The sequence below is a fragment of the Bombina bombina genome, chromosome 2, assembly GCF_027579735.1.
Source record: "Bombina bombina isolate aBomBom1 chromosome 2, aBomBom1.pri, whole genome shotgun sequence".
NCBI classification, from domain to species: domain Eukaryota; kingdom Metazoa; phylum Chordata; class Amphibia; order Anura; family Bombinatoridae; genus Bombina; species Bombina bombina.
This window is the reverse complement of record NC_069500.1, coordinates 157,736,695-157,763,414: the sequence shown is the minus strand read 5'-3', so window position 1 is coordinate 157,763,414 and position 26,720 is coordinate 157,736,695. Positions and strand designations below refer to the sequence as shown.

The 26,720-nt window shown below is 41.4% G+C and overlaps 1 protein-coding gene across 1 annotated transcript in view; it reads right to left on the bottom strand.

Moving 5' to 3' along the window:
• Positions 1–26,720, bottom strand: part of ZSWIM6 (zinc finger SWIM-type containing 6) — a 270,005-nt gene that overhangs the window by 42,934 nt on the left and 200,351 nt on the right. Inside the window, exon 8 of the mRNA XM_053701315.1 lies at positions 10,186–10,332. Coding sequence (XP_053557290.1) covers positions 10,186–10,332 — 147 coding nt within the window. The remainder of the gene's footprint in view (positions 1–10,185; positions 10,333–26,720) is intronic.

Here is a 26,720-nt window from a genome sequence, read left to right as displayed (position 1 = left end):
TGAACTGATTGGTAAATTGATCCTCCAACCATGAACTTGAAGAAACAACACAAGTCGATTCGTATGAGATTCTTCGAAAATGAGAAGACTGAGCAAGTACCCAGATATTGTCCAATAAGGAAATACCAAAAAACCCTGTTCTCTGATTACAGAAAGAAGGGCACCGAGAACCTTTGAAAAATTCTTGGAACTGAGGCTAGGCCAAACGGTAGAGCCACAAAACTGGTAATGCTTGTCTAAAAAGAGAATCTCAGACACTAAAAGTGATCTGGATGAATCGGAATATGTAGATACACATCCTGTAAATCTATTGTAGACATATAATGCCCTTGCTAAACAAAAGGCAGGACAGTCCTACAGTAACCATCTTGAATGTTGGTATCCTTACATAACGATTCAATATTGATAGATCCGGAACTGGTCTGAAGGAATTGACCTTCTTTGGTACAATGAAGAGATAAAATAAAACCCCAGCCCCCTGTTCCAGAACTGGAACTGGCATAATTACTCCAGCCAACTCTAGATCTGAAACACATTTCAGAAATGCTGAGCCTTTGCTGTGTTAACTGGGACACGGGAAAGAAAAAAAAAAATCTCTTAGCAGGAGGCCTTAACTGAAGCCAATTCTGTACCTTTCTGAAACAATGTTCTGAAACCAGAAATTAAGAACGGAATTGATCAAAATTTCTTTGAAGAAAACGTAATCTGCCCCATAAAAGCTGAGCTGGAATAAGGTCAGCACCTTCATGGGTACTTAGGAGCTGGCTATAGGTTTTCTAAAAGGCTTGGATATATTCCAAACTGGAAATAGTTTCCAAACTGATACCGCTCCTGAGAATGAAGGATCAGGCTTTTGTTCCTTATTGTGAGGAAAGGAACGAAATGATTATTAGACCTAAATTTACCTTAGATTTTTTATCCTTTGGAAAAAAAGTTCCCTTCCTTCCAGAAACAGTTGAAATAATAATTTATTACCCTGGAAAGAAAGGGAAAGCAAAGTTGACTTAGAAGACATATCAGTATTCCAAGTTTAATCCATAAAGCTTTTCTAGCTAAAATAGCTAGAGACATATACCTGACATCAACTCTAATGATATCAAAAGATGGTATCACCAATAAAATTATTAGCATGTTATAGAATAATAATAATGCTATAAAATTATGATCTGTTACTTGTTGCGCTAAAGCTTCTAACCAAAAAGTTGAAGCTGCAGCAACATCCGCTAAAAATATAGCAAGTCTAAGAAGATTACCTGAACATAAGTAAGCTTTTCTTAGAAAGGATTCAATTTTCCTATCTAAAGGATCCTTAAATGAATTACTATCTGCCGTAGGAATAGTAGCACATTTAGCAGGAGTAGAGACAGCCCCATAACCTTAGGGATTTTGTCCCAAAAAAACTCTAATCTGTCAGATGGCACAGGATATAATTGCTTAAACGTTTAGAAGGAGTAAAAGAATTACCCAAATTATTCCATTCCCTGGAAATTACTTCAGAAATAGCATCAGGGAGATTAAACACTTCTGGAATAACTACAGGAGATTTAAAAAACAGAATTTATGTTTACCTGATAAATTACTTTCTCCAACGGTGTGTCCGGTCCACGGCGTCATCCTTACTTGTGGGATATTCTCTTCCCCAACAGGAAATGGCAAAGAGCCCAGCAAAGCTGGTCACATGATCCCTCCTAGGCTCCGCCTACCCCAGTCATTCGACCGACGTTGAGGAATATTTGCATAGGAGAAACCATATGATACCGTGGTGACTGTAGTTAAAGAAAATAAATTATCAGACCTGATTAAAAAACCAGGGCGGGCCGTGGACCGGACACACCGTTGGAGAAAGTAATTTATCAGGTAAACATAAATTCTGTTTTCTCCAACATCGGTGTGTCCGGTCCACGGCGTCATCCTTACTTGTGGGAACCAATACCAAAGCTTTAGGACACGGATGAAGGGAGGGAGCAAATCAGGTCACCTAAATGGAAGGCACCACGGCTTGCAAAACCTTTCTCCCAAAAACAGCCTCAGAAGAAGCAAAAGTATCAAACTTGTAAAATTTGGTAAAAGTGTGCAGTGAAGACCAAGTCGCTGCCCTACATATCTGATCAACAGAAGCCTCGTTCTTGAAGGCCCATGTGGAAGCCACAGCCCTAGTGGAATGAGCTGTGATTCTTTCAGGAGGCTGCCGTCCGGCAGTCTCGTAAGCCAATCTGATGATGCTTTTAATCCAAAAAGAGAGAGAGGTAGAAGTTGCTTTTTGACCTCTCCTTTTACCAGAATAAACAACAAACAAGGAAGATGTTTGTCTAAAATCCTTTGTAGCATCTAAATAGAATTTTAGAGCGCGAACAACATCCAAATTGTGCAACAAACGTTCCTTCTTCGAAACTGGTTTCGGACACAAAGAAGGCACGACTATCTCCTGGTTAATGTTTTTGTTAGAAACAACTTTTGGAAGAAAACCAGGTTTAGTACGTAAAACCACCTTATCTGCATGGAACACCAGATAAGGAGGAGAACACTGCAGAGCAGATAATTCTGAAACTCTTCTGGCAGAAGAAATTGCAACCAAAAACAAAACTTTCCAAGATAATAACTTAATATCAACGGAATGTAAGGGTTCAAACGGAACCCCCTGAAGAACTGAAAGAACTAAGTTGAGACTCCAAGGGGGAGTCAAAGGTTTGTAAACAGGCTTAATTCTAACCAGAGCCTGAACAAAGGCTTGAACATCTGGCACAGCTGCCAGCTTTTTGTGGAGTAACACAGACAAGGCAGAAATCTGTCCCTTCAAGGAACTTGCAGATAATCCTTTCTCCAATCCTTCTTGAAGAAAGGATAGAATCTTAGGAATCTTTACCTTGTCCCAAGGGAATCCTTTAGATTCACACCAACAGATATATTTTTTCCATATTTTGTGGTAAATTTTTCTAGTTACAGGCTTTCTGGCCTGAACAAGAGTATCAATAACAGAATCTGAGAACCCTCGTTTTGATAAGATCAAGCGTTCAATCTCCAAGCAGTCAGCTGGAGTGAGACCAGATTCGGATGTTCGAACGGACCTTGAACAAGAAGGTCTCGTCTCAAAGGTAGCTTCCATGGTGGAGCCGATGACATATTCACCAGATCTGCATACCAAGTCCTGCGTGGCCACGCAGGAGCTATCAAGATCACCGACGCCCTCTCCTGATGGATCCTGGCTACCAGCCTGGGGATGAGAGGAAACGGCGGGAATACATAAGCTAGTTTGAAGGTCCAAGGTGCTACTAGTGCATCTACTAGAGTCGCCTTGGGATCCCTGGATCTGGACCCGTAGCAAGGAACCTTGAAGTTCTGACGAGAGGCCATCAGATCCATGTCTGGAATGCCCCACAGTTGAGTAATTTGGGCAAAGATTTCCGGATGGAGTTCCCACTCCCCCGGATGTAATGTCTGACGACTCAGAAAATCCGCTTCCCAATTTTCCACTCCTGGGATGTGGATTGCAGACAGGTGGCAGGAGTGAGTCTCCGCCCATTGAATGATTTTGGTCACTTCTTCCATCGCCAGGGAACTCCTTGTTCCCCCCTGATGGTTGATGTACGCAACAGTCGTCATGTTGTCTGATTGAAACCGTATGAACTTGGCCTTCGCTAGCTGAAGCCAAGCCTTGAGAGCATTGAATATCGCTCTCAGTTCCAGAATATTTATCGGTAGAAGAGATTCTTCCCGAGACCAAAGACCCTGAGCTTTCAGGGATCCCCAGACCGCGCCCCAGCCCATCAGACTGGCGTCGGTCGTGACAATGACCCACTCTGGTCTGCGGAAGGTCATCCCTTGTGACAGGTTGTCCAGGGACAGCCACCAACGGAGTGAGTCTCTGGTCCTCTGATTTACTTGTATCTTCGGAGACAAGTCTGTATAGTCCCCATTCCACTGACTGAGCATGCACAGTTGTAATGGTCTTAGATGAATGCGCGCAAAAGGAACTATGTCCATTGCCGCTACCATCAAACCTATTACTTCCATGCACTGCGCTATGGAAGGAAGAGGAACGGAATGAAGTGTCCGACAAGAGTTTAGAAGTTTTGTTTTTCTGGCCTCTGTCAGAAAAATCCTCATTTCTAAGGAGTCTATTATTGTTCCCAAGAAGGGAACCCTTGTCAACGGAGATAGAGAACTCTTTTCCACGTTCACTTTCCATCCGTGAGATCTGAGAAAGGCCAGGACTATGTCCGTGTGAGCCTTTGCTTGAGGAAGGGACGACGCTTGAATCAGAATGTCGTCCAAGTAAGGTACTACTGCAATGCCCCTTGGTCTTAGCACCGCTAGAAGGGACCCTAGTACCTTTGTGAAAATCCTTGGAGCAGTGGCTAATCCGAAAGGAAGCGCCACGAACTGGTAATGCTTGTCCAGGAATGCGAACCTTAGGAACCGATGATGTTCCTTGTGGATAGGAATATGTAGATACGCATCCTTTAAATCCACCGTGGTCATGAATTGACCTTCCTGGATGGAAGGAAGAATTGTTCGAATGGTTTCCATTTTGAACGATGGAACCTTGAGAAACTTGTTTAAGATCTTGAGATCTAAGATTGGTCTGAACGTTCCCTCTTTTTTGGGAACTATGAACAGATTGGAGTAGAACCCCATCCCTTGTTCTCCTAATGGAACAGGATGAATCACTCCCATTTTTAACAGGTCTTCTACACAATGTAAGAATGCCTGTCTTTTTATGTGGTCCGAAGACAATTGAGACCTGTGGAACCCCCCCCTTGGGGGAAGCCCCTTGAATTCCAGAAGATAACCTTGGGAGACTATTTCTAGTGCCCAAGGATCCAGAACATCTCTTGCCCAAGCCTGAGCGAAGAGAGAGAGTCTGCCCCCCACCAGATCCGGTCCCGGATCGGGGGCCAACATTTCATGCTGTCTTGGTAGCAGTGGCAGGTTTCTTGGCCTGCTTTCCCTTGTTCCAGCCTTGCATTGGTCTCCAGGCTGGCTTGGCTTGAGAAGCATTACCCTCTTGCTTAGAGGACGTAGCACTTGGGGCTGGTCCGTTTCTACGAAAGGGACGAAAATTAGGTTTATTTTTGGCCTTGAAAGACCTATCCTGAGGAAGGGCGTGGCCCTTACCCCCAGTGATATCAGAGATAATCTCTTTCAAGTCAGGGCCAAACAGCGTTTTCCCCTTGAAAGGAATGTTAAGGAGTTTGTTCTTGGAAGACGCATCAGCTGACCAAGATTTCAACCAAAGCGCTCTGCGCGCCACAATAGCAAACCCAGAATTCTTTGCCGCTAACCTAGCCAATTGCAAAGTGGCGTCTAGGGTGAAAGAATTAGCCAATTTGAGAGCACGGATTCTGTCCATAATCTCCTCATAAGGAGGAGAATCACTATCGATCGCCTTTACTAGCTCATCGAACCAGAAACACGCGGCTGTAGTGACAGGGACAATGCACGAAATTGGTTGTAGAAGGTAACCCTGCTGAACAAACATCTTTTTATGCAAACCTTCTAATTTTTTATCCATAGGATCTTTGAAAGCACAACTATCTTCTATGGGTATAGTGGTGCGTTTGTTTAAAGTAGAAACCGCTCCCTCGACCTTGGGGACTGTCTGCCATAAGTCCTTTCTGGGGTCGACCATAGGAAACAATTTTTTAAATATGGGGGGAGGGACGAAAGGTATACCGGGCCTTTCCCATTCTTTATTTACAATGTCCGCCACCCGCTTGGGTATAGGAAAAGCTTCTGGGAGCCCCGGGACCTCTAGGAACTTGTCCATTTTACATAGTTTCTCTGGGATGATCAAATTCTCACAATCATCCAGAGTGGATAATACCTCCTTAAGCAGAGCGCGGAGATGTTCCAACTTAAATTTAAATGTAATCACATCGGGTTCAGCTTGTTGAGAAATTTTCCCTGAATCTGAAATTTCTCCCTCAGACAAAACCTCCCTGGCCCCCTCAGACTGGTGTAGGGGCATTTCAGAACCATTATCATCAGCGTCCTCATGCTCTTCAGTATCTAAAACAGAGCAGTCGCGCTTACGCTGATAAGTGGGCATTTTGGCTAAAATGTTTTTGATAGAATTATCCATTACAGCCGTTAATTGTTGCATAGTAAGGAGTATTGGCGCGCTAGATGTACTAGGGGCCTCCTGAGTGGGCAAGACTCGTGTAGACGAAGGAGGGAATGATGCAGTACCATGCTTACTCCCCTCACTTGAGGAATCATCTTGGGCATCATTTTCAGTGTCACATAAATCACATTTATTTAAATGAGAAGGAACCCTGGCTTCCCCACATTCAGAACACAGTCTATCTGGTAGTTCAGACATGTTAAACAGGCATAAACTTGATAACAAAGTACAAAAAACGTTTTAAAATAAAACCGTTACTGTCACTTTAAATTTTAAACTGAACACACTTTATTACTGCAATTGCGAAAAAGTATGAAGGAATTGTTCAAAATTCACCAAAATTTCACCACAGTGTCTTAAAGCCTTAAAAGTATTGCACACCAAATTTGGAAGCTTTAACCCTTAAAATAACGGAACCGGAGCCGTTTTTAACTTTAACCCCTTTACAGTCCCTGGTATCTGCTTTGCTGAGACCCAACCAAGCCCAAAGGGGAATACGATACCAAATGACGCCTTCAGAAAGTCTTTTCTATGTATCAGAGCTCCTCACACATGCGACTGCATGTCATGCCTCTCAAAAACAAGTGCGCAATACCGGCGCGAAAATGAGGCTCTGCCTATGATTAGGGAAAGCCCCTAAAGAATAAGGTGTCTAAAACAGTGCCTGCCGATATTATTTTACCAAAATACCCAGATTAAATGATTCCTCAAGGCTAAATATGTGTAATATATGAATCGATTTAGCCCAGAAAATGTCTACAGTCTTAATAAGCCCTTGTGAAGCCCTTATTTACTGTCTGAATAAAAATGGCTTACCGGATCCCATAGGGAAAATGACAGCTTCCAGCATTACATCGTCTTGTTAGAATGTGTCATACCTCAAGCAGCAAAAGACTGCTCACTGTTCCCCCAACTGAAGTTAATTCCTCTCAACAGTCCTGTGTGGAACAGCCATGGATTTTAGTAACGGTTGCTAAAATCATTTTCCTCTTACAAACAGAAATCTTCATCTCTTTTCTGTTTCAGAGTAAATAGTACATACCAGCACTATTTTAAAATAACAAACTCTTGATTGAATAATAAAAACTACAGTTAAACACTAAAAAAAAAGAGAATGACTGGGGTAGGCGGAGCCTAGGAGGGATCATGTGACCAGCTTTGCTGGGCTCTTTGCCATTTCCTGTTGGGGAAGAGAATATCCCACAAGGATGACGCCGTGGACCGGACACACCTATGTTGGAGAAACCTTATTTAAACGTTTAGATTTAGAATCAAGAGGACCAGAATCCTCTATTTCTAATGCAATTAATACTTCTTTAAATAAAGAACGAATAAATTCCATCTTGAACAAATACAAAGTTTTATCAGCATCAACCTCTGAGACAGAAACCTCTGAACCAGAAGAACCATTATCAGTATCAGAATGATGATGTTCATTTAAAAATTCATCTGAAAAAAGAGAAGTTTTAAAAGACTTTTATGTAAACTAGAAGGAGAAATAACAGACATAGCCTTCTTAATGGATTTAAAAAATAAAATCTCTTATGTTTATCAGGAACACTCTGAAAATTAGATGTTGACGGAACAGCAACAGGTAATGTAACAGTACTAAAGGAAATTTTATCTGCATTAATAAGTTTGTCATGACATGCAATACAAACAACAGCTGGAGAAACAGATACCAAAAATTATAGCAGATACACTTAGCTTGGTAGCTCCAGCAGTAGACAGCGATTTTCCTGTAGTATCTTCTGACTCAGATGCAACGTGAGACATCTTGCAATATGTAAGAGAAAAAACAACATATAAAGCAAAATTGATCAAATTCCTTAAATGACAGTTTCAGGAATGGGAAAAAATGCCAAAGAACAAGCTTCTAGCAACCAGAAGCACTGAAAAAATAAGACTTAAATAATGTGGAGACAAAAGCGACGCCCTTATTTTTTAGCGCCAAATAAGACGCCCACATTATTTGGCGCCTAAATGCTTTTGGCGCCAAAAATGACGCCACATCCGGAACGCCGACATTTTTGGCGCAAAATAACGTCAAAAAATGACGCAACTTCCGGCGACACGTATGACGCCGGAAACGGAAAAGAATTTTTGCGCCAAAAAAGTCCGCGCCAAGAATGACGCAATAAAATGAAGCATTTTCAGCCCCCGCGAGCCTAACAGCCCACAGGAAAAAAAGAGTCAAATTTTTGAAGGTAAGAAAAAATGATTAATTCAAATGCATTATCCCAAATATGAAACTGACTGTCTGAAAAATAAGGAAAGTTGAACATTCTGAGTCAAGGCAAATAAATGTTTGAATACATATATTTAGAACTTTATAAACAAAGTGCCCAACCATAGCTTAGAGTGTCACAGAAAATAAGATTTACTTACCCCAGGACACTCATCTACATGTTTGTAGAAAGCCAAACCAGTACTGAAACGAGAATCAGCAGAGGTAATGGTATATATAAGAGTATATCGTCGATCTGAAAAGGGAGGTAAGAGATGAATCTCTACAACCGATAACAGAGAACCTATGAAATAGACCCCGTAGAAGGAGATCACTGCATTCAAATAGGCAATACTCTCCTCACATCCCTCTGACATTCACTGCACGCTGAGAGGAAAACCGGGCTCCAACTTGCGCGCATATCAACGTAGAATCTAGCACAAACTTACTTCACCACCTCCATCGGAGGCAAAGTTTGTAAAACTGAATTGTGGGTGTGGTGAGGGGTGTATTTATAGGCATTTTAAGGTTTGGGAAACTTTGCCCCTCCTGGTAGGAATGTATATCCCATACGTCACTAGCTCATGGACTCTTGCTAATTACATGAAAGAAATACTTATTCATTCCCTCATTTTGTCACGCATTGATTATTGCAGTCTACTCCTAAATGGCCTTCCAAAACACCGCCTCTCCTCCCTCCAATCTATTATGAATGCTTATGCTAGACACATCCACCTAAGTCGCCAATCTACATCAGCTGCTCTGCTCGTCTCTACACTGGCTCCCATACACTCCAGAAAACAATTTAAAGTATTAACCCTAACTTACAAATCACTCAGTCTAACTCCCAACTATATTTCCTTTCTCATCGTGAAATACTCCCAATCCCATCCTCTTCGACCAACCTCTGACCTACGTCTCTACACTCCTGTTATCTCTACATACCACTCCCGCCTCCAAGACTTCGCACATGTTGCTCCTGTCCTCTGGAACTCTCTACCCCGCTCCATAAGACTGTCTCCAGCCTTGTATAGCTTCAGACGCTCCTTGAAAACTCACCTATTCAGAGAGGCTTATGCATCCCTCCACCATAAACTGAGCTTTGAGGGGAAATGGGCCTCAACTCAGAGAACCCCTCTCTAAAGAATCAATCTTCATTCTTCAACTTCCTCCAGTGGAGGCAAAGACAAGACTGAGTTACCAGTGAGGTGGGAGGGGTTTTATAGAGCTCTTAAGGTTTGGGAATCTGTCTCCTCCTAGTGGCAGGGAAGAGTAATTCCAAGGAGTAATGGATCATGGACCTGTATGAAAGAAAAGTAAATTCTGTAACCAGCAAATGAAACTGCTGGTTTGGGAATTTTGGAGCATTTAAAAAAACCTAGGTTTTGATTTTTAGCTTCTCTACGGAGCATGGGACAAAGTTTTTACACAAAAGAAATGTGTTTAATGTCCATTTAAAGCCTATATTTTTTTGTTTATATCCCTGAACAGAAAAAGCAGCAGAAATTCTTACAATACCTTATCACAAATCCCAATACCTTACTTAGAACTTAATAAAAGCTGGAATACCATCATTTATTACCATCAGTCAGTATCCAAAGTAATTTATTGATATTGTGGCAAGCTAAACTGTGTGTGCGCGCCGAGCAGTGTTACTCATTTCTTTCACAATTACATGAGTAAAAATGGCATTTGATAACAAACCATTAACTGCTACTAAAATTATGTTTGTAAAAATAAAACAAAACCCAAAAATATATGTAAAGCCCTCATCCGGATTAAACAGCACTGCATTACTGATGCACATATATTGTGTATAAGAGGCATCGCTTACCTGCAAATTCTGAGAAACCATGGAAGCTTTCGTCATCCACTCTACAGGCCTCCATCAGGCTACTAAATAAAGTACCTATGGGATCCAAGGGATGACCAACCCAGCCTTCAAGATTAGTTATTGAGGTTATTCCTTTGAGAAGGAGCTCTGTTAATATAAAAAAAAATAATTAGGAAAAAACACACATTTACAGAAAGAAAAAAAAAAACTGGCCATAACCGTTTACTTTAAACCCAAACAAAAATCAGCACTGTATTTACGAATACAATTAAAGGTTTTTTTAAAACAGATTTCCCCCAAACTCCCAAAAATGTAAATAGAGTCTCAAAATTATTAAAGGGACAGGAAACTTTCATGATTTAGATAGAGCATACAATTTTAAGCAACTTTCCAACTTCTATTATCTAATTTGCTTCATTATTTAGGTATACTTTGTTGAAAAGCATTGCTAGGTAGGTTTAGCACCTGCGTTCTAATTGCTGATTGGTGGCTGAACATTTTATGTGCAGCCACCAATCAGCAAATAGCACATAGGTGGCTGAGCCTACCTAGCTATGCTTTTCAACAAAGGTTACCTAAATTATGAAGCAAATTAGATAATAGAAGTTGGAAAGTTGCTTAAAATTGTATGCTATGTCTGAATCATGAAAGAAAAAAACAGAATTTATGCTTACCTGATAAATTACTTTCTCTTGTGGTGTATCCAGTCCACGGACTCATCCTTTACTTGTGGGATATTCTCCTTCCCTACAGGAAGTAGCAAAGAGAGCACACAGCAGAGCTGTCCATATAGCTCCCCCTCTAGCTCCACCCCCCAGTCATTCGACCAAAGGTTAGGAAGAAAAAGGAGAAACCATAGGGTGCAGTGGTGACTGTAGTTTAAACAAAAAAAATTTTACCTGACTTAATTGCCAGGGTGGGCCGTGGACTGGATACACCACAAGAGAAAGTAATTTATCTGGTAAGCATAAATTCTGTTTTCTCTTGTAAGGTGTATCCAGTCCACGGATTCATCCTTTACTTGTGGGATACCAATACCAAAGCTTTAGGACACGGATGAAGGGAGGGAAACAAGACAGGTACCTTAAACGGAAGGCACCACTGCTTGCAAAACCTCTCTCCCAAAAATAGCCTCCGAAGAAGCAAAAGTATCGAATTTGTAAAATTTGGAAAAAGTGTGCAGTGAAGACCAAGTCGCTGCCTTACAAATCTGTTCAACAGAAGCCTCATTTTTAAAAGCCCATGTGGAAGCCACTGCTCTGGTAGAATGAGCAGTAATTGTTTCAGGAGGCTGCTGGCCAGCAGTCTCATAGGCCAAACGGATGATGCTTTTCAGCCAAAAGGAAAGAGGTAGCAGTCGCTTTCTGACCTCTCCTTTTACCAGAATAGACAACAAACAAGGAAGATGTTTCTCTGAAATCCTTAGTTGCTTGTAAATAGAACTTTAAAGCACGAACTACATCAAGATTGTGTAACAGACTTTCCTTCTTCGAAGGAGGATTAGGACACAGAGAAGGAACAACTATTTCCTGGTTAATATTCTTGTTAGAAACAACTTTAGGAAGAAAACCAATCTTGGTACGCAAAACTACCTTATCTGCGTGAAAGACCAGGTAAGGTGAATCACACTGTAAGGCAGATAATTCTGAAACTCTTCGAACAGAAGAGATAGCTACAGATGGCCGGGGAATGGAATTAAGAACTCGGCAAGTAGTTAAGAGTTTTAACTTTCTGACCTCTGTCAGAAATATTTTCATTTCTACCGAGTCTATTAGAGTCCCTAGGAAGGGAACCCTTGTGAGAGGGGAAAGAACTCTTTTTGATGTTCACCTTCCACCCATGAGACCTTAGAAAGGCCAATACAATCTCAGTGTGAGACTTGGCTCTTTGGAAAGACGGCGCCTGAATTAAGATGTCATCTAGGTAAGGCGCCACTGCTATGCCCCGCGGTCTTAGAACCACCAGGAGGGACCCTAGCACCTTTGTGAAAATTCTGGGAGCAGTGGCTAAACCAAAGGGAAGAGCCACAAACTGGTAATGTTTGTCCAGAAAAGCGAACCTGAGAAACTGGTGATGATCTTTGTGGATAGGAATGTGTAGGTATGCATCCTTTAGATCCACGGTAGTCATATATTGACCTTCCTGGATCATTGGTAAGATTGTCCGAATGTTCTCCATTTTAAATGATGGGACTTTGAGGAATCTGTTTAGAATTTTTAGATCCAGGATGGGTCTGAAAGTTCCCTCTTTTTTGGGAACCACAAACCGGTTTGAGTAAAAACCCAACCCTTGTTCCGCAATTGGAACTGGGTGGATCACTCCCATTGTATGTAGATCTTCTACACAGCGTAAAAACGCCTCTCTTTGTCTGATCTGTAGACAGATGAGAAATGTGGAACCTTCCCCTTGGAGGGGAGTCCTTGAATTCTAGAAGATATCCCTGGGATACAATATCTAGTGCCCAAGGATCGTGTACATCTCTTGCCCAGGCCTGAGCGAAGAGAGAGAGTCTGCCCCCTACTAGATCCGGTCCCGGATCGGGGGCTACCTCTTCATGCTGTCTTGGTGGCAGCTGCAGGCTTTTTGGCCTGTTTACCCTTATTCCAGCCCTGGTAAGGTTTCCAGGTTGCCTTGGGCTGTGAAGCGTTACCCTCTTGCTTTGCAGCCGGAGAGGATGAAGCGGGGCCGCTCCTGAAATTACGAAAGAAACGAAAATTAGCTTTGTTCTTTGTCTTAAAGGACTTGTCCTGAGGGAGAGTATGACCTTTTCCCCCAGTGATTTCTGAAATCTCTTTCAATTCAGGCCCGAAGAGGGTCTTTCCTTTGAAAGGGATGTTCAAAAGTTTGGATTTAGAAGACACATCGGCCGACCAGGACTTTAGCCATCGCGCCCTGTGCGCTAAAATGGCGAAACCTGAATTTTTTTGCAGCTAACTTAGCTATTTGGAAAGCGGCGTTAGTGATAAAAGAATTAGCTAGCTTTAGAGCCTTAATTCTATCCATAATTTCCTCATAAGAGGTCTCCGTCTGGAGCGAGTCTTCCAGCGCCTCAAACCAGAAAGCAGCTGCAGTAGTTACAGGAATAATGCAGGCAATAGGTTGGAGAAGAAAACCTTGTTGAACAAAAATTTTCTTAAGTAAACCCTCTAACTTCTTATCCATAGGGTCTTTAAAAGCACAACTGTCTTCAATTGGTATGGTTGTGCGTTTAGCAAGTGAAGAAACAGCCCCCTCCACCTTAGGGACCGTCTGCCACGAGTCCCGCACGGGGTCAGATATGGGGAACATTTTCTTACAAACAGGAGGGGGAACAAAGGGAACACCTGGTCTATCCCACTCCCTAGTAACGATATCCGCAATCCTCTTAGGGACCGGAAACGCATCAGTGTAAACAGGGACCTCTAGGTACTTGTCCATTTTACACAATTTCTCTGGGATCACCAAAGGGTTGCAGTCATCCAGAGTAGCTAATACCTCCCTGAGCAAAACGCGGAGGTGTTCTAGTTTAAATTTAAAAGCCAATGTATCTGAATCTGTCTGAGGAGGAACCCTTCCTGAATCAGAGACTTCTCCCTCAGACATCAAATCCCTCGCTCCCACTTCAGAGCGTTGTGAGGGCATATCTGATACGGCTACCAAAGCGTCAGAATGCCCATAATCTGTTCTTAAAACGGAGCCATCACGCTTTGCAGGTAACACGGGCAGTTTAGATAAGAAGGCTGTAAGAGAATTATCCATGACTGCCGCTAAGACTTGCTAATGTAAAAGGGTTAGACGCACTAGAAGTACTAGGCATCGCTTGAGCGGGCGTAACTGGTTGTGACACTTGGGGAGAGGTAGACGGGCTACACTCGTTACCTTCAGTCTGAGAATCATCTTGGGCCACATTCTTAAGTGCAACAATATGATCTATAAAGTGTAGACATATCAGTACAAGTGGGACACATTCTGAGAGGGGGTTCCACCATGGCTTCTAAACACATTGAACAAGGATTTTCCTTGGTGTCAGACATGTTTAACAGACTAGTAGTATACACAAACAGGCTTGGAAATCACTTTAATCAAATAAAAAACACAATTTGAAAAAAACGTTACTGTGCCTTTAAGAGATAAAAAGGGCACACAATTTTGCAAAACAGTGAAAAATGCAGCAATTCTTTTGAAATTTTCACAGTATGTACCTGAAGCCTTAGTAAGATTGCACCACTAGTATCAAAACAATTAACCCCTTAATGCCCAAACCGGAGCAGCCTAAAGTCAACACCCGGTTAAAATTACTACAGCACCTTGCCACAGCCTTGCTGTGGCCCTACCTGATTTGGGGGAATATAGCTTCTCGTAGGCCATCAAACAGCAGCAGGACCCTCCATGTGAAGCAGCATGAACTTCTCTGCAATTCTAAGTGCGCATCTGAGGCGCAAAATTAGGCTCCTCCCACTCTACTCCGGAGCTGTGAGGCCTAAAAATTCACTCCTAAGTGAATAAAAAATAGCCATGTGGGTAATAACCCCAGAAGGAACCCAAAAGGACTTTCAAAGTGTCTTACAAACGATATTTTCCTTAATAAACAATCGATTGCCCTGAATTAGTGTCAACCAGCATAGTTAGCCCTGTTAAGTAAGCATTCAATTCCTTACTAAGTCTGTGAACATAGCTTACCCTCCCCTCATGGGGATATTGTCAGTCTCTTCTAGCATTATCTCAGTCTTGTCTAGAAATAAATGACTGAACATACCTTATTGCAGACTACCCTGCAAACCGTTCCCCCCAACTGAAGTTTTCTGGTACTCCTCAGTCCTGTGTGGGAACAGCAGTGGATTTTAGTTACAACATGCTAAAATCATTTTCCTCAGCAGAAATCTTCATCACTGTTCTGCTAGAGAGTAAATAATACAAACCGGCACCATTTAAAATAAACTTTTGATTGAAGATAATAAAAACTACAATTCTAACACCACATTCACTTTACCCTCCCGAGAGAGACCCTAGTGCTTAGAGCCGGCAAAGAGGATGACTGGGGGGTGGAGCTAGAGGGGGAGCTATATGGACTGCTCTGCTGTGTCCTCTCTTTGCCACTTCCTGTAGGGAAGGAGAGTATCCCACAAGTAAAAGATGAATCCGTGGACTGGATACACCTTACAAGAGAAATGTGGGTTTCCCGTCCCTTTAATTAATGCTAATGAACTTGCAATGTAAAAAGTTAACATTGCTAGAAATTCAATAAAATGCAAGTAGTGGTTTAGTAAAGGACCTAAACAGCGTTGTCTCGTCTAGTATATACCCACACATGATACAGACAGATATATATATATATATATGTCCAAGTTCAGGTGCACTCACTAATCCAAATATTACAACAGCCAGGGTGCTGCGTGTCCACATATACAAATTCCTTTATCCTTATAAAGAATAGACGTTGCACTCACCGGTCTTGAAAAAGAATGTTCAATTTAATTTACATCACATAAACATGACAAATACCCCCAGATGTTTTGGTACCGGTACCTTTCTCAATGGGTAATCCAAGCTGTGTCTCAAGCGTTCACAAGCCGACACAATACCCACCCCTATTTACACCAACCGTGCCCGTCATTTCCGGTCTGGTTGGGCCAATGTAGTGTAACCACATCAATTAGTATACGCCTACAGGCAATTCTCGAGCACATGGCCAATTAGCATAGCCTCTCCCCGCATGACGTGTTTCAAATAAGTCACTGCAATAGCAGTTTTGTTTGTAGTGAAAACTCACATCGGCACAGTCGATCCAAGAACCTACCACCTAGTGACTAAGAAAACTAATATTTTATTAAAACATACAAAACGGCTTAGCCCTTCCTGAAAATCAAGAATAGGCTTGACAATCAAAAAGTTAAATTGATTAAACAGTGGTGTTTGATTCCTCCTTCCTGCTCATCGGAGTATGGTAAAAACATTTTTATAGGCGGATTAGTATAATCCTCCTTCATTTTATCCATATTAGGGCATTATTTGGTCCATGTAATATACATTCCCTTAGGTAGCAAGAATCCTTCGATTTATCTATGCCAGATGAAACCCAGACCAAACGGTCAGAGAATAATCCAGCTATAGAAACACATTGCAATCCAATTGTGTACTCAAACCTCTGGGGGCTACAGTATCCAGACGATAAATCCATTGCGCCTCAATCTGCAATAATTTTTTGTGTCTATCACCACCTCTAATCAGTGGTGGCACATAGTCAATCAACATGTTTCTGAGGCTAGCAGCAGTGTGTCCCGCTTGCATAAAATGCCTAGCCACAGGCTGATCTGATGTTTGCTTCTAAATTGCTCCTCTTATGGCAATGATTGGCCATCCTCTCCCTAAATGAGGGGGAGGTCTTGCCTACATAGACAAGAGAACATGGGCATGTCAAGGTATAAATCACAAAATTGCTAGTACATGATAATTGCTGGTTACATGTCATACAGTCCTCGTATTTATAACATCCCAACTTCTTTTTTCCATCCATCCAAGTGCCTTTTTGGCAACATCTTACCGGGTCGTTATGCATAAGGATGTCCTTTAAGTTGGGGCCTTCTTGTACACAATTCAGGGTGCATCCATCTGTGAGAATGGAAGTAGTCAGATTTCACAATGTCCCAGTTAGTGTGAATAGATTCCTCTAATACTTTGTGTAGGGGGGTAAATGTTGTGATGAAATTTAATTTATTTGTGGTATCCTCCATGTTGTTCTTGTGGAGAATTATTATTTGATCATGCTGTGATACTCATATGCTCTATTAATGTCAAATGATCGGTAGCCCCTCTCTAAGCTTTGTCTTCATATCTTCTTCTTGTCTCTCTGGTACTATCGAGTATTATTACATGCTACTCGCATGAGCTGTGAGGAGATGATACTCTTCTTCTGATGTTCAGGGTGAAAACAAGTAGATAAAAGCAGTGAGTTTTTATCGGTTTGGAGTATAACGAAGTAGCAAATATAAAACCTTCCTCAAACATGTTTTGTGATATTGAGATCCAAGAATGATATGTGTCAGTACTGTATTCATATTTTAAACGTATGGGTGACTCCAAGTTATTAAGGGTATCAATCCAGTCCACCAATGAAACCACTTAACCCCTCCAAACCAAAAACACATCGTCTATATACCCAACATAAAATTTTATGTTAGGAATAGACAAGGTGTTCATTATGAAGGTTTTATACCAAAGCATGTAAAGGTTGGTATATGCGGGAGCCATGTTCAAACCCATAGCAGTTCCTGCTATTTGTAGAAAGAATTCCTTCTAAAATTAGAAAACATAATTTATGCTTACCTGATAAATTTATTTATCTTATAGTGTATCCAGTCCACAGATCATCCATTACTTGTGGGATATTCTCCTTCCCAACAGGAAGTTGCAAGAGGATCACCCACAGCAGAGCTGCTATATAGCTCCTCCCCTCACTGCCATATCCAGTCATTCGACCGAAACAAGCCGAGAAAAGGAGAAACCATAGGGTGAAGTGGTGACTGTAGTTTAATTAAAATTTAGACCTGCCTGAAAAGGACAGGGCGGGCCGTGGACTGGATACACTACAAGAGAAATAAATTTATCAGGTAAGCATAAATTATGTTTTCTCTTGTTAAGTGTATCTAGTCCACGGATCATCCATTACTTGTGGGATACCAATACCAAAGCTAAAGTACACGGATGATGGGAGGGACAAGGCAGGAACTTAAACGGAAGGAACCACTGCCTGTAGAACCTTTCTCCCAAAAACAGCCTCCGAAGAAGCAAAAGTATCAAATTTGTAAAATTTGGAAAAAGTATGAAGGGAAGACCAAGTTGCAGCCTTGCAAATCTGTTCAACAGAGGCCTCATTTTTAAAGGCCCAGGTGGAAGCCACAGCTCTAGTAGAATGAGCTGTAATCCTTTCAGGAGGCTGCTGTCCAGCAGTCTCATAGGCTAAACGGATTATACTCCGAAGCCAAAAAGAAAGAGAGGTTGCCTAGGCCTTCTGACCTCTCCTCTGTCCAGAGTAAACAACAAACAGGTTAGATGTTTGGCGAAAATCTTTAGTAGCTTGTAAGTAAAACTTCAAGGCACGGACTACGTCTAGATTATGCAAAAGACGTTCCTTCTTTGAAGAAGGATTAGGACATAATGATGGAACAACAATCTCTTGATTGATATTCTTGTTAGAAACCACCTTAGGCGAAAACCCAGGTTTTGTACGCAGAACAACTTTATCTGAATGAAAGATCAGATAAGGAGAATCACAATGTAAGGCAGATAACTCCGAGACTCTTCGAACCGAGGAAATAGCCATCATAAAAAGAACTTTCCATGAAAGAAGTTTGATATCAATAGAATGAAGGGGTTCAAACGGAATCCCTTGAAGAACTTTAAGAACCAAGTTTAAGCTCCATGGAGGAGCAACAGGTTTAAAAACAGGCTTAATTCTAACTAAAGCCTGACAAAATGCCTGAACGTCTGGAACTTCTGCCAGACGCTTGTGTAAAAGAATAGACAGAGCAGAAATCTGTCCCTTTAAAGAACTAGCTGATAATCCTTTGTCCAAACCCTCTTGGAGGAAGGACAATATCCTAGGAATCCTAACCCTACTCCATGAGTAATTCTTGGATTCACACCAATGAAGATATTTACGCCATATCTTGTGGTAAATTTTCCTGGTGACAGGCTTTCGTGCCTGTATTAAGGTATCAATTACTGACACTGAGAAGCCACGCTTTGATAGGATCAAGCGTTCAATCTCCATGCAGTCAGTCTCAGAGAAAGTAGATTCGGATGATTGAAAGGACCTTGTATTAGAAGGTCTTGTCTCAGAGGCAGAGTCCATGGTGGAAAGGATGACATGTCCACTAGGTCTGCATACCAGGTCCTGCGTGGCCACGCAGGCGCTATCAATATCACCAATGCTCTTTCCTGTTTGATTTTGGCAATCAGACGAGGGAGCAGAGGAAACGGTGGAAACACATAAGCCAGGTTGAAGAATCAAGGCGCTGCTAGAGCATCTATCAGTGCCGCTTCTGGGTCCCTGGACCTGGATCCGTAACAAGGAAGCTTGGCGTTCTGGCGAGACGCCATGAGATCCAATTCTGGTTTGCCCCAACGGAGAACCAATTGAGCAAACACCTCCGGATGGAGTTCCCATTCCCCCGGATGAAAAGTCTGACGACTTAGAAAATCCGCCTCCCAGTTCTCTACACCTGGGATATGGATCGCTGACAGGTGGCAAGAGTGAGTCTCTGCCCAGCGAATTATCTTGAAGACTTCTGACATCGCTAGGGAACTCCTGGTTCCCCCTTGATGGTTGATGAAAGCCACAGTCGTGATGTTGTCCGACTGAAATCTGATGAACCTCAGTGTTGCTAGCTGAGGCCAAGCCAGAAGAGCATTGAATATTGCTCTTAACTCCAGAATATTAGGGAGTTCCAGACTGCACCCCAACCTAGAAGGCTGGCATCTGTTACAATTGTCCAATCTGGTCTGCGAAAGGTCATACCCTTGGACAGATGGGCCCGAGATAACCACCAGAGAAGAGAATCTCTGGTTTCCTGATCCAGATTTAGTAGAGGGGACAAATCTGTGTAATCCCCATTCCACTGACTGAGCATGCATAATTGCAGCGGTCTGAGATGCAGGCGCGCGAATGGCACTATGTCCATCGCCGCTACCATTAAGCCGATTACTTCCATGCACTGAGCCACCGTGGGGCGCGGAATGGAGTGAAGAACACTGCAAGCATTTAGAAGTTTTGATAACCTGGACTCCGTCAGGTAAATTTTCATTTCTACAGAATCTATTAGAGTCCTTAGGAAGGAAACCCTCGTGAGAGGAGATAGAGAACTCTTTTCTTCGTTCACTTTCCACCCATGCGACCTCAGAAATGCCAGAACTATCTCTGTATGAGATTTGGCAATTTGAAAGCTTGACGCCTGTATCAGGATATCGTCCAGGTAAGGAGCCACCGCTATGCCTCGCGGTCTTAGGACCGCCAGAAGTGAGCCCAGAACCTTTGAAAGATTCTTGGGGCTGTAGCCAACCCGAATGGAAGAGCTACAAATTGGTAATGCCTGTCTAGAAAGGCAAACCTCAGGAACTGATGATGATTCTTGTGAATCGGAATGTGAAGGTAGGCATCCTTTAAGTCCACTGTGGTCATGTACTGACCCTCTTGGATCATGGGTAAAATGGTTCGAATAGTTTTCATCTTGAATGACGGAACTCTGAGGAATTTGTTTAGGATCTTTAAATCCAAAATTGGTCTGAAGGTTCCCTCTTTTTTGGGAACCACAGATTTGAATAAAACCCTTGTCCTTGTTCCGTCCGCGGAACTGGATGGATCACTCCCATTACAAGGAGATCTTGTATGCAGCTTAGGAATGCCTCTTTCTTTATCTGGTTTGCAGATAATCTTGAAAGGTGAAATCTCCCTTGTGGAGGAGAAGCTTTGAAGTCCAGAAGATATCCCTGAGATATGATCTCCAACGCCCAGGGATCCTGAACATCTCTTGCCCACGCCTGGGCGAAGAGAGAGAGACTGCCCCCTACTAGATCAGTTGTCGGATAGGGGGCCGCTCCTTCATGCTGTCTTAGAGGCAGCAGCAGGCTTTTTGGCCTGCTTGCCCTTGTTCCAGGACTGGTTAGGTTTCCAGGCCTGCTTGGATTGAGCAAAAGTTCCCTCTTGTTTTGTAGCAGAGGAAGTTGATGCTGCACCTGCCTTGAAATTTCGAAAGGCACGAAAATTAGACTGTTTGGCCTTAGATTTGGCCCTGTCCTGAGGAAGGGTATGACCCTTACCTCCAGTAATGTCAGCAATAATTTCTTTCAAACCAGGCCCGAATAAGGTCTGCCCCTTGAAAGGAATGTTGAGTAATTTAGACTTTGAAGTCAAATCAGCTGACCAGGATTTGAGCCATAGCGCCCTATGCGCCTGGATGGCGAATCCGGAATTCTTAGCCGTTCGTTTAGTCAAATGAACAATGGCATCAGAAACAAATGAGTTAGCTAGCTTAAGTGTTCTAAGCTTGTCAACAATTTCAGTCAATGGAGCTGTATGGATGGCCTCTTCCAGGGCCTCAAACCAGAATGCCGCCGCAGCAGTGACAGGCGCAATGCATGCAAGGGGCTGTTAAATAAAACCTTGTTGAATAAACATTTTCTTAAGGTAACCCTCTAATTTTTTATCCATTGGATCTGAAAAAGCACAACTGTCCTCAACCGGGATAGTGGTATGCTTTGCTAAAGTAGAAACTGCTCCCTCCACCTTAGGGACAGTCTGCCATAAGTCCAGTGTAGTGGCATCTATTGAAAACATTTTTCTAAATATAGGAGGTGGGGAAAAGGGCACACCGGGCCTATCCCACTCCTTACTAATAATTTCTGTAAGCCTTTTAGGTATTGGAAAAACATCAGTACTCACCGGCACTGCATAGTATTTATCCAGCCTACACAATTTCTCTGGCACTGCAATTGTGTCACAGTCATTCAGAGCAGCTAATACCTCCCCAAGCAATACACGGAGGTTCTCAAGCTTAAATTTAAAATTAGAAATCTCTGAATCAGGTCTCCCCGATTCAGAGACGTCACCCACAGACTGAAGCTCTCCGTCCTCAGGTTCTGCATATTGTGACGCAGCATCAGACATGGCTCTTACAGCATCTACGCGCTCTGTATCTCGTCTAACCCCAGAGCTATCGCGCTTGCCTCTCAATTCAGGCAATCTGGATAATACCTCTGACAGGGTATTATTCATGATTGCAGCCATGTCCTGCAAAGTAATCGCTATGGGCGTCCCTGATGTACTTGGCGCCATATTAGCGTGCGTCCCTTGAGCGGGAGGCGAAGGGTCCGACACGTGGGGAGAGTTAGTCGGCATAACTTCCCCCTCGACAGACCCCTCTGGTGACAATTCTTTTATAGATAAAGACTGATCTTTACTGTTTAAGGTGAAATCAATACATTTAGTACACATTCTCCTATGGGGCTCCACCATGGCTTTTAAACATAACAAGTATCCTCTGTTTCAGACATGTATGTACAGACTAGCAATGAGACTAGCAAGCTTGGAAAACACTTTAAAGCAAGTTAACAAGCAATATAAAAAACGTTACTGTGCCTTTAAGAGAAACAAATTTTGACAAAATTTGAAATAACAGTGAAAAAAGGCAGTTACACTAACAAAATTTTTACAGTGTATGTAACAAGTCAGCAGAGCATTGCACCCACTTGCAAATGGATGATTAACCCCTTAATAACAAAAACAGAATAATAAATGACAATGTTTTTTAAACAGTCACAACAACTGCCACAGTCTACTGTGATTGTTACCCTCCTCAAACACGACTTTGAAGCCTTTTGAGCCCTTCAGAGATGTCCTGTATCATGCAGAGGGAAGCTGAACGTCTCTGTCAGTATTTTTATCTGCACAGAAAAGCACTAAAATAGGCCCTTCCCACTCATATTGCAACAGTGGAAAGCTTCAGGAAACTGTTTCTAGGCAAAAATCAAGCCAGCCATGTGGAAAAAAACTAGGCCCCAATAAGTTTTGTCACCAAACATATATAAAAACGATTAACATGCCAGCAAACGTTTTATATTACACTTTTATAAGAGTATGTATCTGTTAATAAGCCTGATACCAGTCGCTATCACTGCATTTAAGGCTTAACTTACATTAATCCGGTATCAGCAGCATTTTTCTAGCAAATTCCATCCCTAGAAATATATTAACTGCACATACCTTATTGCAGGAAAACCTGCACGCCATTCCCCCTCTGAAGTTACCTCACTCCTCAGAATATGTGAGAACGGCAGTGGATCTTAGTTACTTATGCTAAGATCATAGAAATCACAGGCAGAATCTTCTTCTAATGCTGCCTGAGATGAAACCGTACACTCCGGTACCAACAAACTTTTGATTGAAGTTAAAAAACTAACTATAATACACCACTCTCCTCTTACTACGTCCATCTTTGTTGAGAGTTGCAAGAGAATGACTGGGTATGGCATTGAGGGGAGGAGCTATATAGCAGCTCTGCTGTGGGTGATCCTCTTGCAACTTCCTGTTGGGAAGGAGAATATCCCACAAGTAATTGATGATCCGTGGACTGGATACACTTAGCAAGAGAAAATTATTTTCCAAACAGAAAGTTAGTAGTTCAAGCAGGAACGCTATGGGGGTGCCCGGATATGCCAACGATACACTCAACATTAACTTGACAGCCTGCACCCCCCCTACATGAGGGATTACGGTGTAAAGGCTGTCAACTTCCATGGTCACGAATAAATCTCCATGTTCTAACCACTCAATGTCAACCAGTCTTCTAATCGGAGAGGGTGAGTCCAATAAGTGAGAAAATGATTCCTTGACAACAGGCTGAAGATGATAATCGATAAATTCTGCAACTTGGGAACATAATGAACCCCTGGCAGAAACAATAGCTCTACAAGGGGGATTTATCAGTGTCTTAGGGAGTAGATATAATACCGGTGTTACGGGAAAGAAGACACTCATGCAACCATGCTCATTATCGTTTATCATGCATGCGTCAAAACCAAACTTCAAAATATGGTCCAATGATTTTTTTTAAAGGACATAGTGGGATTACCCCTTCATTTAATATACGTGGTGAACATCAGAAAGCTGTCTATAAGCTTCCTTTAGGTAATCAGTATAATTCTGTATCACTATGGACCCACCCTTGTCTGCTGCATGTATAATGATAGAGGTATCATCCTTGAGACTCTGTAAGGCTGTTTTCTCTGTTTTAGTGAGGTTTGAAGAATATTTCTCGGGTTTGTTTGTTCACAAGTACTAGTAACCATCTGTGTGAAACTTCGGATGGAGGGATTAGAGTTGGCAGGGTCAAAATTGCTTGGAGGTATAAATTTGCTGGACAAGGTCTGTGGTTTGTCCTTAAAAACAATCCCTTATTCTGAGTTGCCTCTGCAATTTATACATATCCACATTAATGTGGAATTTATCAAATTTGGGAGTAGGGACTAAAGACCTACCTTTATTCAGCAACCTCCTCTCATTATCACTTAGGTTAGGGCAATCACTGAGATTAGAGACAATATCTATTTCAGTTTTTTTTTTTTTCTTTGTATCCTCCCCTTCTGACATATTTCCTCCATCATTTCCTTTTGTAGAAGGTAGGGGGGGTTGTTGGCCGAACTTTTTGTAATTCCCCCTAAAGGGAGTTCTGTACCACTAGCCCCTCTACGGGTCTCATTGTAACCCTCTGATGTACCCCCACCACTACTATCAACCGTCTCAATGTTACATCTGTTTTTAAACTGTCTTCTGCATCTGTATTGAAAATTAGAATCATCTTTTCCATAGAGTCACCTGTAAATCCTCTTTCACAGTAGTCCGCTTCCACCGTGACCAATTTGTTGTTTATAAATGAAAGTAAATCATTGTGGTATTTAGTAATCTGTCAAGTTTTTTTATTCAATTTTCACTAGAGTCATTAACCAATGATAACTTTGTTTTTTCACTTCATTAATTTCAATCTTAATTAAATTAAACAACCTATTAGATTCCTCAACCACCAACAAGATAAGGTCATACGAGCACTTACTTAAAATTGAACACCACTTTCTACAAAAATCAGGATTTGATCTCCCTATAGTGGGAATATTTTTAATTTGAAAGGCTCTCAGTATGTGCTTATTCTTGTGGCAGTTGGATAAGTATACAGTATGTAGATCTACCTGCCTCTTCTGTAAATTTAATAACTTGTGATATACATCCAAGGGTACCTCCCCTCTCAGCTCATGTAAGTCCGCAACAACACTAATCCGCTCAGCATCCTCATCTGTGAACATAAATGAGTCCTTGCAAAGGTTATAAAGAATATTAGTGGCTCCTATCCTAGCACAAAGTATTTTTTCTAATATAATTTAACAAGGTTGGAAGAAACGCTCAGTGAATCAGGTTGCGGATAGAATATTGCTTTATATCACTTAAAAATAATATATTACATTTTGTAAGACCTATGGCAACAAAATATCAAAACCAACAGAAAAGTCCCAATTAATATATAGGAATATTATGTTAGGTGCTATCCCAAAATTATTTCCATACATTTACCGACTTTGTGTTCCGTTTCATTTAGGCACTTAGTTTTTACCCACGCCTTCTTGTGATTTGTTACAGATTCCATGTGATTTAAATCTGCCTTAAAACTCCTCCTCTCTTACTTTTCTTTAGTCCCGGGTTGAAATTGTATCAAAACTTTAGTTGCTAAATGTTGCAATGTTTCTTTCTTTTCAGTTATATTTTTATATATATCCACATACTAAAGGTTAATCCAAAAGGAAACAAAAGCACTCGCCGACTTAAATTACAATTTGTATAAACATTTGTTCCTTTCTTGCATTTCTATATTTCTCCACATATAACAGATCATGACTATAGGCTGCACAGTTTAAGTTGCAATTCGTATGTTATATTTTGAATTGTATTTCCCTACATTTGAAAGCGAAGATTGAACCATTTTGGAAAAGATACCCTAGAGGATTATTACATTAATAGTTCCTAGATCCCAATACTTATAAATTTTGTTTGTTGTTTTTATAGAGAATTGGAAAGCAAAATCTTCAAAATGAAATGACTAAATATTTTAAGCTCATTTTAAATTCTTCGAAATATTGGTTGATAAATTTAAGTATACTTTAGTCTAGACGTACATCAGGATCCTAACTAACTTTATATTTTTGGATTTACAGAAAAGAGGCAAAGTTAATTTCCTCATTTAATCCTAGGTGTTTTAACGCTTTAAGATTGAAAATCAATTTGCATTCTACTTGGAGTAATCTCTGATCCAAGTTTCTACACCCCCTCCCTTGCATATTAACAGCTTCTAGGCCTCTAAATCGTAGTAGTGTTTTATTACTATTATGGAACTCTAAGAAATGTCTTGCTATTGCACTGTATTTTGTATTATTGTTTTTAATATCTCCTATGTTCTTTGATTTGTTCCCTTAACTCCCTATAGGTTTTACCTATATAGTACATTGGGCAATCGCAAAATAACAGACTACTCCTTCACTGCCACATGATATGTGGTCTTACTTTATGTTTGGTTAAATATTTGTCATTAAAGCCATTGTCAGTTGCCATATTTTGGCTACAATTATAGTTCCCATTTCTTACTCTCCATTTATCGAGCCATGTTAGTTTTGGTTTGGAGTTAAAATGACTCCTTACCAAATTGTCTCTCAGACTTTGTGCTCTCCTTGGAGTTAGAGGGTCCTGTGCCTACTATTTCTGCTATTTGTGGTTCTGCTTGTAGGATATGCCAATGTTTCTGTAGAATTTGCCTCATTTCTTTCCATTTAGTTTTGATAATTGATTACAAACCAAATAGTATTTGTGTTTACTTTGCTACCATATAACAGTTCGTTTCTCTTTTTTCCTTTTGATCTATTATATGCTCTTATTAAAACGTTATTTGGAGACTCTTTAAATTTCTCCTTTAATTCGCTAGCCTCTGATTTAAATTTATTATCATCTGAACAGTTCCTTTTTA